A 15,966-nucleotide genomic window follows, 5' to 3' on the forward strand; every position below is an offset into this window, starting at 1 on the left:
TGCAACAAGTGTCAGGACCACTGCTCCTGCCCCTGCCTGTGCCCTTTTGTCTGTCTGTCTCTCTCTGGCTGTGGTTGCAGGAGTGGAGACAGCTGTGTGGGTCACCTGCAATTCATCATCCACCTCCTGCTGCTTAAGTCTGGTTCAGGAACTCACTCTTCGCCAGTCTGTCGACTCAGTAACTCACTCCTGCCCTGGCTTCAACCCCTGCTCTGCCCTGCCTGTCCTGGTTTCTGACTCCCACCTCCAGCTTCAGAACCCTTGCTGGGCTCCGATTGCCCAGATCAGCCCTGAAACTGGGCAGCTAAGTTTGTGGATTATTTTGTTAGCTGTCCGCCTTTTGTTAGTGTTTTGCGTTCCTGCGCTCTGCCATTGTTTCTTAGTTAGATCCCTTTGAGTCTGTGAGGAGTGGCAGCCTCGGCATTTTGTATTCTCTCTGTTGTTCTGAGAGTTCTGTTCATACTGTAATAAACCTGTGTGAACCTTGAATTTGGGTCTGTCCACATTACATATCCACATTTTGGGTTCTCGGACTAGCCGCTGACAACAGAGAGACAAAACTAATATAAAATAAGCCAATGGTAAGGTACTAAGTCTAAAAACAGAGTAAATACAATTGGTTTGAAAATAATTTTGAGTCGTGCTAAAAAGAGCTTATCAATAATATATATTAATCGATCAGGCTGATGAATCCTTACCTGAGAGTTTCCAGTTCACAGTGTGAAAAATGTTTTTGCTGGAGTGATGAACTTGGCACACAAGTCACTATTTGCCTCCGACTGACTTGACACCAACTGTACTGCAAGCTTACCTGAGAGTTTCCAGTGTACAGTGTGGACTCTCCAGCCCAGCAGACAGGACCTTCACTCCTGGATCCTGCAGGTGGTTGTTACTCAGGTCCAGCTCTGTCAGACTAGAGGACTGGGAGCTGAGCACTGAGGACAGGACTTCACAGCTTCTCCTTGAGAGGTTACAGCCACTCAGCCTGAAGACACAATACATAACACCCAACAAGCTGAACGTTACATCATTGCAATTGTGACACACACGAAACGTATGGTCACATTGATGTAATTTTGTTTGTTTTATTTTGAAAGGCTTATTTCTGTGAGATAAATGTACTAATATGAACCGTAATGGTCAATGATTATCTCTTAAGTGAGATGACAAGCCCTCATTGTATTACACACTTAGAGCATTTCAGTGTTGCCAGTAGGAGGCAGTGAGGCGCTTTGCTTCTGCTTGGGACTCCTTTAGAACGGACTCTTGTTTACGTCCTCATTCTGCTGAGCGAAGCTGCACCGACCAGAAGCTCTGTCACCGTCTCATTCTTCCTCCTGTTTATACAGGTTGGTGAGATTTGGAAAACTTGTATAACTACATACATTTAAATGTAATGTTAGATCGATGTCTGGGAGGAGTATATAATGGTTTTGTGAACAAGTAGAAAGCATACGGTTGGGTTCTTCTCTGTGTCGGGGTGGCCCAAGATGGCGCCGGCTGTAAACTTTTTGTTGTATTCTCCAAGCATGTCGTAGTTTTTGGCTCCAGCACATTCCATTTTGGGTTAATAACTATTTTTCTTGTTAAGCCAGCTTAACACGTATGCATTTGGTGTTACTGTTTGATGTGTATGTATTTGAATTGTTAAATTGTAAGCACTTTGGAAAGTTAAATGTTTGCAAGTCTTCAGCTCGTGCATTTATATTGAAACGACAGTCATCATTAGCAATGTGCTGGGTCTCTTTTCATTTGCACTATGGGGTTAAATAAGGGAACACGTACCTACAAATTCTGTATTTCACAATAATGTTTCCTTCCGAGTGGTAGTGAACTACATACTAGCTCAGTTAGTAGACTGAACGAGGATGTATTAATAGTGATACACTGAACTCAGGATTCATCTGAATAGAGGATGTGTGTTTTTATTTGAAAGCACAAAGTAATGGTCCTGTAACCAGCCTGTGTATTTTGTTTTGTTTCTAATATTGTGGATGTTGGTATTGATAAAAGTATATTTGAAGATGTAGAACAAAATACAAGGGGGGAGAAAAGGAAAAGTATATTTTGTGTATTGGTAATTAAATTCTGCTGAGCGAAGCTGCACCGACCAGAAGCTCTGTCACCGTCTCATTCTTCCTCCTGTTTATACAGGACTCTTCTCTGTTAATGGGAACTCTATCTGAGACCTGTTACACAATCAGGACTACAGACTAACTTTTCCACTGATGGGACCAACGTTCTCGGTTTAGTCAGTCACACTCACACGTATGTTCTCTGGTTGCATTCACGGTACTAGATATGTAATTGATAGGGTTTTTCCCATAACACAAAAAGAGGCCTGCTTCAGTTATAGTTCATCTGGTGTATTTGTCAGACATCATTCTGGGCCTGTTTACTGTTCTGACAGCCTGCTGCAGAAAGAGGCACAGTAGCTGCAGTTTGCATGTCTTTCTTCACTTGGAGCAGTATTAAATGATACTGGGTGTGAGGGAAAATTGTCCTTTCCCCTAGAGAAGATGTCTCCTTTCAGCCGTAAACTGACGACACCCTAAATTATGCCATAGGTTAAAGTGTAGGTCACTTTACCCTCCACAGGTCTGAGTCCTGTCTCCATGTTAAGGCCTTATCTTGCCCTAATATGGCTTTCTGATGGACAGACACTACAAGATATGCTGGAGCTCTCTGTACTAGTCAAGGTTGAGTTCTGTTTATTGTTGACAATACTGAGCAGACTAGCTGTCTTCGTATTGGTCTGTAATCTGGACAATATATACCTAATGAAAGCAGAGGATCCTCAGAATTGATGTTGGCACTGCTTGCATGAACTGCTGCTCTGCTGATGTCACTTCTCCTGATCAGTAAACTTTACCACAATGTAAGCCATCTGGGTCTCCCGTGTGTCTATGTGTCGGCCTCCATGATCCTTCATCAACCCCTCATCTTTCCACAACACTGGGTTAGATTTAATGGGATTTACATGAGTGTTTGATGGTAAAACCTGTGATTATGGGGCCAAATGTTTTTGCTGGAGTGATGAACTTGGCACACAAGTCACTATTTGCCTCCTACTGACTTGACACCAACTGTACTGCAAGCTTACCTGAGAGTTTCCAGTGTACAGTGTGGACTCTCCAGACCAGCAGACAGGACCTTCACTCCTGGATCCTGCAGGTGGTTGTTACTCAGGTCCAGCTCTGTCAGACTAGAGGACTGGGAGCTGAGCACTGAGGACAGGACTTCACAGCTTCTCTCTGAGAGGTTACAGCCACTCAGCCTGAAGACACAATGAGTGTAAGTTATTTATATATATTTCTCTCATTAAAGCTCAGCAGTGACAACATTATTATTTCAATCAAACAAAATCTGCCTGTTCTTACAGAGCTTTGTTGGAGGCTTTGAGCACTGGCAGCAGCTTCAGAAGAGCCTCCTCTGAAGCAGAGTATTTCTTCAGGTCAAACACGTCCAGATCTTTTTCTGATGACAGTAAAATGAAGACCAGAGCTGACCACTGAGCAGGAGAGAGTTCATCTGTGGAGAGACGTCCTGAACTCAGGGACTGTTGGATCTCCTCCACTAGAGAACGATCATTCAGTTCATTCAGACAGTGGAACAGGTTGATGCTTTTCTCTGAAGACAGATTTTCCTCAAGCTTCTCCTTGATGTACTGGACTGTTTGCTGAGTGGCCTGTAAATTACTACTTGCCGGGATGACCAGGCCTTGCAGGAGATCCTGATTGGTCTGAAGTGAAAGGCCCAGAAGGAAGCGGAGGAACAAATCCAGGTGTCCATTTGGACTCTGTAAGGCCTGGTCCACGGCACTCTGGTGGAGCTCTGTCACTGCAGACACTTGGCAGCCTGTCAGCAGATTGAAACCACTGTAGGTGAATTCTAGATGGACATAAAGAGCAGCCAGAAACTCCTGAAGGCTCAAATGGACGAAGCAGAAGACCTGGTCCTGGTACAGCCCCCTCTCCTCTCTAAAGATCTGGGTGAACACTCCTGAGTACACTGAGGCTGCTCTGATATCTATGCCACACTCTGTCAGGTCTGATTCATAGAAGATCAGGTTCCCTTTCTGCAGCTGCTCAAAAGCCAGTTTTCCCAGAGACCAGATCATGGTCCTGGTCTCTAGACTCCAGTGTGGATCTGTCTGAGCTCCTCCATCAAACTTGACATTCTTCACTTTGGTCTGAACCACCAGGTAGTGGATGTACATCTCAGTCAGGGTCTTGGGCAGCTCTCCTCCCTCTCTGGTTTTCAACGCGTCCTCCAGAACCGTAGCGGTGATCCAGCAGAAGACCGGGATGTGGCACATGATGTGGAGGCTTCGTGACGTCTTGATGTGGGAGATGATCCTGTCGGCCTGCTCCTCATCTCTGAATCTCTTCCTGAAGTACTCCTCCTTCTGAGGGTTGGTGAACCCTTTGACCTCTGTCACCATGTCAACACACTCAGGAGGGACCTGATTGGCTGCTGCAGGTCGTGTGGTTATCCAGATGCGGGCAGAGGGAAGCAGATTCCCTCTGATGAGGTTTGTCAGCAGCACATCCACTGAGGCCGACTCTTTAATATCAGTCAGGGTCTCGTTGCTGTGGAAGTCCAGAGGAAGTCGGCACTCGTCCAGACCGTCAAAGATGAACAGAACCTGGAACCCGTCAAACCTGCAGATTCCTGCTTCTTTGGTTTCAGGAAAGAAACGATGAACGAGTTCCACCAAGCTGCATGTTTTGTCTCTCAGCAGATTCAGCTCTCTGAAAGTGAATGGAAACATGAACTGTGTGTCCTGGTTGGCTTCGTCTTCAGCCCAGTCCAGAGTGAACTTCTGCGTTAAGACTGTTTTCCCGATGCCGGCCACTCCCGTTGTCATCACTGATCTGATTGGAGAATCTCTTCCAGGTGGGGCTTTAAAGATGTCCACACATCTGATGGTTGTTTCTGGTCTGTCTGGTTTCCTGGATGCTGCTTCAATCTGTCTGACCTCATGTTCATCATTGACCGCTGCAGTCCCTCCCTCTGTGATGTGGAGCTCTGTGTAGATCTGGTTCAGAAGCGTTGGGTTTCCTGCTTTAGCGACGCCCTCGAACACACACTGGAACTTCTTCTTCTGGTTAGATTTAAGGTTACGTTGACAAACGGAGGCAAAAGTTTCTGAATGGACACACAACAAATAATAACATTTGAGAAATGATGAAAATTCCAACAAAGTAATAAATAATACATTTCTATCGTCTCTAGAGACATTAGTTAATGTCCCGTTTATCCAGAAATCCTCTTACTGCTCTGCAGATAGTCAGCCAGCTCCTCCTGCTTCAGTCTCCTCAGGAGGTAAAGTGTGATCTTCAGAATCGCCTCTCTGCTGCTCTTCCTCTGCTCTTCATCCTCACCCTCCCTCTGACTCTCTAAGTATCCTGAGCAGTCTGAACTCAGAGCCCTCTGGATCTCCTTCAGCTCCTTCTTCACAAGACTGACCATATTCTCCTCCAGCAGCTGGAGCAGAGGATCATGGGAATGACACGATCAAAGTCAAACAAAATCGTGTGTGTGGAGATGATTTGGAACAGAATAGATGTAAAAGTAATTATTGTACAACAGACCATAAATATTGAGTCCAGGGGTGTTTGATGCTCCTGGTCAACTCTGTGGAGGAACACTGAAGAATTAGCTCACATTGTGTCTGTCTGCAGAGAGTCAAACACAAGGTCAGGTGACTCCCTGTAGTGGTAAAGGTTTACTCGTCCTGCTGATCCCACTGAGAATCAACAGTTAACAGCCTATTTCTAGAGTTCAGCTCAGTGTTTTGCTTCACTAGTTGGTTTTGTTTAGTCCCAGCAGCTCTCACCAACCCCTCCAATGAGCTCTCCCTCCCTCACTGACCCTCCAGCTGCTCCAGTAGAGCTGCTCAGTGTCTGCTGGTATCAAACTGGTTGTGCTGGGCAGCTCCCAGGAGAAAAATGACAACCAACAAGTAAACAACAGTTCAAACATCAGTGCCCTCCATTGTCAGATGGTCGAACAGCGTCTGAACCTCCCCCCAGACGGGTTGTGTCCTGACACCCACCTCACTCAGTGATTGGTCGGCCGTGTGGAGGCGGCAGGTTTGAACACTAAAGGTCTTCTAGAGTCTGAAAATGTGTTTGTGTGTCTTTATATATATGAACATGAGATCACGTCACTGCATCATTGCACTACTGTCTCTTCTCACTCTTTTTTAAACTATACTTATATGTATATTCACAGATTTACATTGTACAAAGACCTTAAATGTTCATTTTTTGTGCTTAAGTTAAATGTGTGTTTGCTTCGTTCAGCTTTGTTGTTCTTGTCTCCCTTTTTGTCTGGAGGAGATCAGTGGAAAAACAGAAATCACATACTTGGCCAATAAAACTGTTTCTTAATCTGATTCTGATTCAAACTAGTTCTTTTCTAGTTTCACCAACTCTTAATGTCAGTGTAAGCTTACATAAGGTCAGCAGATGGAGGTTGATCTTTAAAATCAATGAAATCATCCTTCGACCGGTCGCTCTTGAAGGACAGACAGCTGGGTTCAGGAGAGTCTCGTCTCTGCAGCAGGACCCTGAAACGTCAGCAGCACAGATAAATGTGCATGTCGGACAAAAATATGTCCAATTTATTAACAAATAACTTTCTGTCTCAAATGTGTTTTTACCAGTTTAATTCTTACCTTCCATCAGCAGGTTCCTTAAAAAGAAGAGGAGGCAGCATTGACCTATCACTCTTTATAGACACACAGCTGGGTTCAGGTTCAGGTCCAGGTTCAGGTTCAGGTACAGATCCAGGTTCAGATCCAGGAGAGTCTGCTGTGTGCTTCGAGTGCACGTGTAGGTGCTGTGACCTGGTGGTGTAACACACAGTCTTAATACTTTGCTTGTTTTGCATCTTTTGTTCATCGTAATTATTTTATTTTCATTTTCTTTCTGCAGCACAAGAGTTATTCACCATTAAAAGATTCTAGATTCAAAGTAAAAGACAACATATTTTAATAACTCTGTTAAAATAATGTGGATGTGGATGATCCACTTGCCGAAATCACAACAAGACCTCGATCACTAGTGAAGCCTTTAAAATGGTTACTGGTCACTATGCAAATGTCTCTTTGAAAGCAGGAAACTTTAAAATAATAAAGTTTTTGAATTGAGTTTGGTACATAAATAGGAAAAACCATCTTTCTGAGCACCATTCTTCCAAAATATATTCCCTCCTCTGGTGTTTCTTCTCAGTGTCCCGTTTCTTTGTTGGGTGTGATATCTGCACTTTCTCTTTTGGTTTAATTAGGACACATCCTGGAGATTTGGGAGTGCTACTGAATGTGGATATAAGGTACTGTCAATGTCTGAAATGCAAAAATGCCCCACATTAGGCTAATTCACCCAAATTGTGTATATGAAGGTGTTTCCTTACCTGTCTTCTGATTCCATGTGAGTCCTTTTGGTCGGCGCGGACTCGTCACCTAAATGTGTTCTCTGCATTTCTTCTTCTTGCTTATTTTTTCTTCTTCATTGGTTGAAGGACAGACTGGTGTTTATTCTCTGTAGCTGTGGAAAAAGAGGCCGTCACTTATCAGACAAATTCAGTTATTTCAGTCCACAGAGAAGACGACACACAAACATAGAAACGTTCCTGCTGAATTTCCTCCTCTGCAAATACGCTCCAAAGAGCCTCCCTGTCTCCCAACCTGTGTCCTCGTCTGCATTGAGGGTTCAGTCAGTTCTGTTCAGCCTAACACTTGTTTTAATGATAAGAAGTGCTGCTGGTCGTGTTTCCTTCTGCTTGTTAGTTTGTTTAATTTAAACATGTTCTAGTTGAGCTTATTTGGTTTTTGTTTAACTGCTATTTTGCTTTGTTGTTGTGTGGGTGGTGATTTTTACCATTTTACCTAAAAGCCTCACACACCCACAGTGAGTGTGAGGCCGCTGACTTTGACTTATTTCCTCATCTTCTTCCTTATTTTCTGACTAAAGGCCTCTTGCTACACTCCACCAGTGGAGTTGTGAGTAAACCAGCGGCAGATTTCTGCTGTTTTCTGTCTTTTTTTTTGTTAATTTTTACCTGCAGTAAAGAAACGGGACGAACAGAAGATCGTTCAGGAGTCAAACAGTGAAAACATGTCGCTAAAAACAGTCCTACCTTTCAGAAGAAGGAGAAAACAAACTGCGACACGACGAACTGACAAGTTAAAACTTGAAGAGTGAAAAGTGGAACTAAACTTTGAGACAAGAAGGGGCTGTGACGTCACCGTTACCACGGCAACGAATAAATAAATGAATAAATAGATAGATAAATAACTATATGAACAAATAAAAATAAATACATGGAATAAACAGCAATTTATTAATTAAAATTAAAACAAATGCCTGAGATATGATAAAGTGAAAAATATTTAAAAGCCTGAGGTAAAAAAAATCTTAATATGCATTTAAAAAAATTACAAGTAATGGCTGTGGTAAACTAATACATAAGAAAATGTAGAAAATAAAAATAAATGGATTAGTTAACAAATAAATACATAAAATAAAAAAAGAATAAAACATAAAGAGAAATTGCTGAGGTAAGAAAATAAATGCATAAAAAATAACTAAACAAAAATGAGAATAAACGGCTTCAGTAAAATAAACATAAAATGATAAAGTACATGAAATAAAACAACAGCCAAACCACAGAAAACACAAGTAACATGATTTGATCTCTTCCTCTGACAGCATGAAGGGCACTAATGGCTCCACGGGGTCTGGATCCTCTTCCTCCTCCTCTTCCTCTTGTTCTCCACCTTGTTCCTCTAGTCTTTCTTCAGATTGTAGGTTTAAATACACTGAATTAAAGTAAAACTCAGTACAAATAATTACCCATCATCCTTTGTGTCCAACATTATGTGTTATTCAGCTCACTGCAGCCTTCGAGAGGAGAGTTCATAGAAGATGTTCCTCTTATTGTCACTTTGACAACATTAATACTAGAAATCAATCAGGCGTGAGTCAAAGGAGGACATTTGAACCATTTAAAGCAGGGGTGTCCAAACTTTTTTCACTGAGGGCCACATACAGAAAAACATCCAAAGGGCTGGGCCGCTCACTAGAAGTACTATACTGCTAACTTTAATCCACTAGAGGTGATGTATATGGTCTCACCTCTAGTGGATTAAAGTGGGCAAAATCAATCACATGTAGGTAAATTCTGCTTGATAACTGAATTTGATTCAAGAAAAAAAAAAAACAGCCTTTCCATTAGTGGGCTTTCATTTATTAGTAGTGGTACAAGCTGGTCTTTGCCTTGTGTGTTCAGGTGATCAGTGAGATCCACTAAACATGCCAACCAGAGAGGATCACTGAGCTCATGAAGAGGTCCTTCTCTCTTCAAAACTGGTCCATTTCTGATCTCAGGGAATAAAACCTCTGCAGCACAGAGCCACGACTTAGCCAGCCCCCCCAACACCAGCACCAGCATCAGAGAGGGAAGCTTGAAATAGTCTGTGCTAGAGCCCTGGTGCTCGAATCAACAGCCTTACCTCCACTTTCTTGCCCCTCGGCAGACACCGTAGATTCCTTTGCGCTCCCCTGTCCCAGCTGGAGCTCCATCCGTCGTACCTCCACACAGCTCGTCCCATTTAAGTCCCATCATGCCAACTGCACCTGGCACAGCTTCAAAAACATCCTCACCTGTCGTGGTGCTCTTTAGACTGCTGACATCAAGCAGCTCCTCCGTAATGTAAAAGTGATTGTCATTAGTTATCAGCTGTGCTCTCATCGCACACCGCGTCTGAAACTCTCTACACTCACTTGCTCTCTTACGTTTCCTTCATTCTGCCATTTTGGGTCACCTGTAGCACATTTCTTCTTCGGTTACTCATTTCATAGAGAAGCTGCCTCGTTCAAGACAGTTACTCCACCTAGTGGTGAGACTAAGAAGTACAACACAGTCCAGCACAGGCTCCATGTGTGGGCCGCATTCCAATACAGTTTTAGAATTTCCAAAGTTAAGGTGGTTGTTTTAGATCACAGCCCACAAGTCACTGTGTAACTATTCACTGCAGCGTATCAATATAATACTTATTGATTATCTGTACAAGGCTGATAAACAACTGTGTGTTTCCACTGAAAGTATTTTAATGATCACAGGACACAGTGTAATTACTGAGAAACAGGGACAACGAGGTAACAGACTTCATCCTGAAATTAAATTAATTTTATTATCATTTATCTTAAAATTATTTTATTTTGATAAAAATTATGTGCAAAAAGTTTTTTACCAGTTGGGTATTTATTATTTATTATTATCATTATTAAGATTAAATTAATGTTTGATTTTATTTCATTTATATTTATTTCATTTATTTATTTATTTATTTTTCTACTGGGGAATAAAACAGTAGCTCAACCTGTGAGGAAGTTTTTGTCTTTATAGCCTTAAAAATCAATGTATACTGCGATACAGCTGAAGACTGAGCAGGAGGTCTGCAGACTGACTGCTGAGGAGCTGAAGGAGGTCAAGAAGCAGCTGGAGGAGAAGACCAGCTCCAACCTTGAACGAGCCACCAGAAACCAAAAACATATTTTTTTAATATCATCCTTCATGAACATGAAACTTTCCAGAACAATCAGCTTTATAGAATCATGTACAACAGATAGATACTGAATATATACACACACACATCTGCAGAGGAAAGACATGAACCACCATCACACCAGTCTGACCACTGCAGAGTCCCACTGGGACCAGTTAGACTGAGCTGTGGGACGACTGGTGGACACACAGGAGACTCTCTGCAGCTCCTCCACCACACTTCACAGAGAAACACTGAGCTTTAGTGTCACACCTGGTTATTTTCAATGAAGAAACATTTCCAAAGCAGACTTTAAACTTGTAATGGAGTATTTTATAGTAATTCTACTACTACTTCAACTAAAGTGATTCTTCTACCTGTGAACAAATGAACTGTGTTGGAGGAACAGACTTATGGGGACATGAGCGTCTGCTGCCACCTGCTGTTCATTCAGAGCATCACATCTGTCAGAGCAGAGAGGGTCCAAAAACATTCAAACTGGAACATTTATGGTTTTAGAAAACAAGTTAACATATAAAGCAGTTGTGGCATAATTCAAATAATAAAATTCAGTGATGCTGTTGACTGGATCAAAGTCTGATGGTCAAACGAGTCATTTCACAGGTTGCAACGCTCCAAAACATTTATAGGCTGATTTACAGACGTCTCTGGACACTATGTAGAATTCAAAGCTTCAAATCCTTGAGCACTTCCTGTGGGGGCGTGGTCTGATGTTGGGGCGGCCATTTTGTTCAAACTTGTAAATAAATATGATGACACGTCAACATTCTAGATGGTTCTGATGACACATCAAAGACATTTAGAATGTTGACCCTCACTTTGAGTATATATAAGGTACAAGTTTGAAACTCACCAGTTTCACTCTCACAGATACACAGCGATCATCACAGGTATCAGACACACACAGAGATTTTAGAGAGCGAGAACATCAATGGAAAGAATCAACCATCCCATTCGCAACCGGCCGTGGCGGCTGACTGAAAACAAGCCACTGAGGCAGCCGGAAAGTCAGAAAGATGTCTGCAGACTGACGGCTGAGCTTCAGGGTGTAAAGAAGCAGCTGGAGGAGAAGACCAGCTCCGAACTCAAGCCTGCTTCTAGTCTGCAGACTCAGCAGGAGGTCAGCACACAGACTGTAGAGCAGTTTGAGGAGGTCAAGAAGCAGCTGGAGGAGAAGACCAGTGCTGAACTTGAACTGGCCTCCCAGCTGAAGACTCAGCAGGAAGCCTATCAGGCACTGGAGAGGGAAATGAAGATGATGTGCGAGCCGATTGCAACGACCTCCCCACCGGAGAACACAGAGGTCATGGAACGGGTCGACGCTCCTGAGAACATCCAGGAAACAGAGGAGCACATCTCAGCTTGGAGGCTCTTCAAGAAAGCTCTGACGCCAAAACACCGGCACAAGTACAAGAGCAAGAAGAAGGTCCAGGACCTGGACTAACACACACACACACACACACACACACACACACACACACACACACACACACACACACACACACTCACAGGTTTCCTCCAGGTGCTCCAGTTTCTTCCACATAGACAATATGAACAATAATTGGAATAAAATACAAATAGATAAATTGTATCTGTATGGTTGTATTTCTGTAGAACATTGTTCATCATCCTTCAGACTGTTGTCTCACTGTTCATATCATAGTGTGATCAAACACTGGTTTTCTATGAAGGGTTTCATGTGTAAATTGGCCTAACTGTTGTATTATTGGCTGAAATTGTGAAAACTGAGAAAAAACACATAATTACACTGTTAAAAACTTAGTATGATAACTTTTCAAGCATTTGATTAGTACAACAACAAAAGTGTCATCAAGGTGTCATTGAATCTCTGTCAGTATAAATATCAGAATGATCTTTATTGATATTTGTCAGAAATAACTGAGACACAGCTAATAATGTTTGTGGAGGAAGAAATCTTTATTTAGAGACGTGTGTTATACAGATTGTTTACATGGACACCATCATTCACTGGCTCATAGCTGAACAATCTAAACTACACAAAGTCAAACTTAAACAGCCCATAAACAAAGAAGAGTCGTCATTTAAAGTTCAAAAACAAGACTTTATCATTATCAGGATCCCAAAACAGAAATCTACACTACAAAGAGGATAGTGGGTAGGGAGCAAGATGACACGTCCACTGTGTTCATGCAGTTTATCAGGTTAGATTCTCTTTAATTGTTGTCTTGAAAGTGGCTTTAGTGTTTGTTTTAATAATGTGAGCTCCTTCCTGTAATCTCTCTGTTATTACTCTGTAAATGACAGTCGTCTTGAGGAGGTTTCTCCTGGGTCTTGTCGCGTGTTCGTTTTTTTCAATGAAGGACAGGCAACTTCTCTCATTTAAGGTGTTTTATTTTCTGTGTGAATAAGTATTGAGCTTGATCAAGGACACAGTCTGAGCTCTGAAAACCACAGTCAGCAAGCTGTTAGTCTGTAGCCAACAGGTCCCAGAGTGAGCCCTGAAACACATATGCAGTAACAGTATATACATTCCAGCAAGAATACAATTATTTATGATTGGTCAGCTAGTTGGGGAGTCACCGCGGTTTAGACTTGGCCCTCCCTTCGTCGGGGCCCAGGCTGGTCCCAGCCTCTGGGCATCACAACCTTCCACCCAGTTACCGCACCTGTGAACAAAGTATCCTCCCTGGTGACCTTTCCCTATCTTGTGAGCGCCTCTTACAATAGAGTCTTTCTGAGAGCATCCTCCCCTGCAGCTATCTCATCCTCCCGTTACAATGACGGCCTTCCACCAGCTTTCGTCCTTGGAGGTTCCAGTATAGGGTGTGAAAAATGTAAGCGTGTGCTTTCTTGCCATAACGTCCCACCTGATCATCATGTGTCTGGCCCTTCAGAACCTGGGGCCAGTGCTTGTTCCCCTTATTAGAAACTATGGGGTATGGCTCTTCCCTGCAGTGGTGCATTGAACTGAGCTTCCAGTGTTAGCAAAGCAATTGGCTCTATTGGTTGATTGTATAATATTATTAGTTCACTCACAGGTCACTTAGTTAGTTCAAATATAGGTTATATAGTTTATTAGAATGTTAGTCATACAGTTATTAGTGCTAATTCAAGTCCAGTGTTCTGGAATTAGTTTTTCATATAGTGCTGTTAGTACAAATTTAAGGCACACAGTATTGTATGATTGGGCCCTTTATAAGTAGTGATTAAAAGTAGTATTAAATTCCCCACAGTCTCAGTGGTAAAATACATCCTAAACTGGCCTGTCTGCTCACGTAGCTATGTTCGCCTCTGATGTGCACTACGTGGCCGGAAGAACGCTTTGGTTTCTTGTCATTTGAAGGAGATCAGAAGACTGGATTATAATCTGCTCTCTACAGGAAGCCACGAGAGATTTCTGTGCACCTGTGGAGAGCTAATCTGGATGTTTTGTTTTGACCAAATTACTTGGACAATATACAAGATATGGCCAAACTACAGCTTGGATCACTTGGTTCAGACAGCTTGATGTTACATTACAGTCACCATTATGCACTTTATCTTGTGTGTATGTATCTACCCTGTATTTTTCACTCTCCCCTTTCTAGTTTTATTCTTTATAGTGTTCTCTTGTAATTCAGATGTACCTGGCTGCTATAGCAATTTCATTTCCCTGTGGTGATTTAATAATCCATCTATTTATCCATTTCCCATTTTAGCTACAATATTATCAATGTGTCCACGTTGAGTCTAACATCCATCACAATAACAAGTAGCATGACCGCTTTAACTCGTTGCACTGGCCGTCCCCCAAGTGGTGAGTTTATCTGAGGATTATTGGCCGGCATACGTCTTGATCCAAACACTATACATTTTAGTTATTCAGCAATAGTTTCCTCTTCCTTACCCACTGAGCCACTGTTCTCAGCTCAGCACTCAGCACATGAATCAGCTCTTCATATGTTAATGCTGCAATGTAGAGCACCAAATCATCTGCATATATAACTACTCTTGTTTTATGACGATGATCAGGTTGATACTAAATAACATCAGCTGTGTGTGATCCTGTACAGACTGAACTATCCAGTCAGTGAGAACGACTCTCCCTCCTACAGACGACACAGAGACACTGAGAACTCAGAACCTGACGAACGCCTCATTTTAAACAAGTCCAACATTCCAGCCTTTGGCCCAATCCCAAACCCTGGATAAAGAGGTTCAGTGAATGTGGTGTTGAAGGTGTGGAGGTGGATCAGTGAGTCAGAGGAGACTTCATAGAAGGACAGAGTGCCAGCAGGACAGTCGACATACACTCCTACTCTACCAGAGGAGGAGGAGGAGGAGGAGGAGGAGGAGGAGGAGGAGGAAGGAATGGATGTTTCTCTGTTATTGTGCCAGACAGAGTAAAAACCATTGGAGCAGTTCAGACTCCAGGACTGCTTATTCTCTCCAAAAACACTGTCTGTAGTTTTTCCTTTCCTGTTGATTCCTCTGTAAGCCACTGATACATCAACATATCTGCTCACCTCCACCTCCCAGTAACAGCGACCAGTCAGACCTTCTCTACACAGCAGCTGGTGCCTCCAGGAGAATCTGTCTGGATGATCAGGATAGGACGTCTCAGTCATCAAAAGTGTCGCCTTCCTGTTGTCATCAGACAGTTTGATCTTCCTGTTTACTGTGTTTAAGTCGAATGTGAGTTCACAGGAATCTGACGGAGAGAACGAGACACAAAACAGCTGCAGTTATCAATCGATCACCTGATCAGTGTTTCCCTGACAGGATATTGCAGAAGCGGCCAGGGGGGGCCGCGGCCACCCCTGAAAAATGCCCCCCCCCCCAAGTTCTGATAGGTCAAGTTCACGTTTGAAAATTTCGGAAATTGTAACTACGTTGTCCGAGCGCAAGTGAAGGCAGCACTGCAGCAGCTGCTGCCCAAACTCAGAGACAAACAGTGGAAGTCATTTTCAACGGCAGCTGTTGAGACAAGCAGACTACCAACAGGTAAGTCAGTCAAACTGTACTGTAGAACAAATAGTGTGTGTTTGGTAAACTGTGTCTGTGCTGAACCTCCTGCTGGCTGCTCTCCGTTACTGAGCATCTCATTAGCTCGTGTTAAGGATCACCAGCACCTGTGCCGTGATGCTACGGCACTTTTCAGACAATGAAGAGAAAGTCTACGGACATCTCTAACATATGTGTGATGATGCAGGACAAAACCCATGAACAGAGCAGAGGAGCAGGTGAAAGGTCCAGAGAACATGAAGAAGTGAGGCAGCAGGTCAGACAGGACACAGCTGTTCATCCTACTGCTGGACCAACAGGTGAGCTGAGAACAGGGTCCCTCATGAGGAAATGAATGGCAAGAGAGGAACTTCACCTGGATAAACGTGTGGTAACAAGGTGTCAACACTGAGTTATGAACC

At 43.0% G+C, this 15,966-nt stretch overlaps 1 protein-coding gene across 3 annotated transcripts in view; it reads right to left on the bottom strand.

The window, feature by feature from the left end:
- LOC139206863 (NACHT, LRR and PYD domains-containing protein 12-like) overlaps positions 1-15,966 on the bottom strand; it is a 39,095-nt gene that overhangs the window by 3,929 nt on the left and 19,200 nt on the right. Inside the window, exons 12-13 of one of the 3 annotated variants that reach the window (XM_070836460.1) lie at positions 3,104-3,277; positions 812-985 (exon numbers count right to left, since the gene is read on the bottom strand). In XM_070836460.1, coding sequence (XP_070692561.1) covers positions 812-985; positions 3,104-3,277 — 348 coding nt within the window. Of the gene's footprint in view, positions 1-811; positions 986-3,103; positions 3,278-12,641; positions 15,252-15,966 lie in introns of those variants that run through there. The other 2 variants (XM_070836461.1, XM_070836462.1) reach the window with 2 other exon arrangements.

This window comes from Pempheris klunzingeri, chromosome 9 (genome assembly GCF_042242105.1).
Source record: "Pempheris klunzingeri isolate RE-2024b chromosome 9, fPemKlu1.hap1, whole genome shotgun sequence".
Lineage (NCBI taxonomy): Eukaryota > Metazoa > Chordata > Actinopteri > Acropomatiformes > Pempheridae > Pempheris > Pempheris klunzingeri.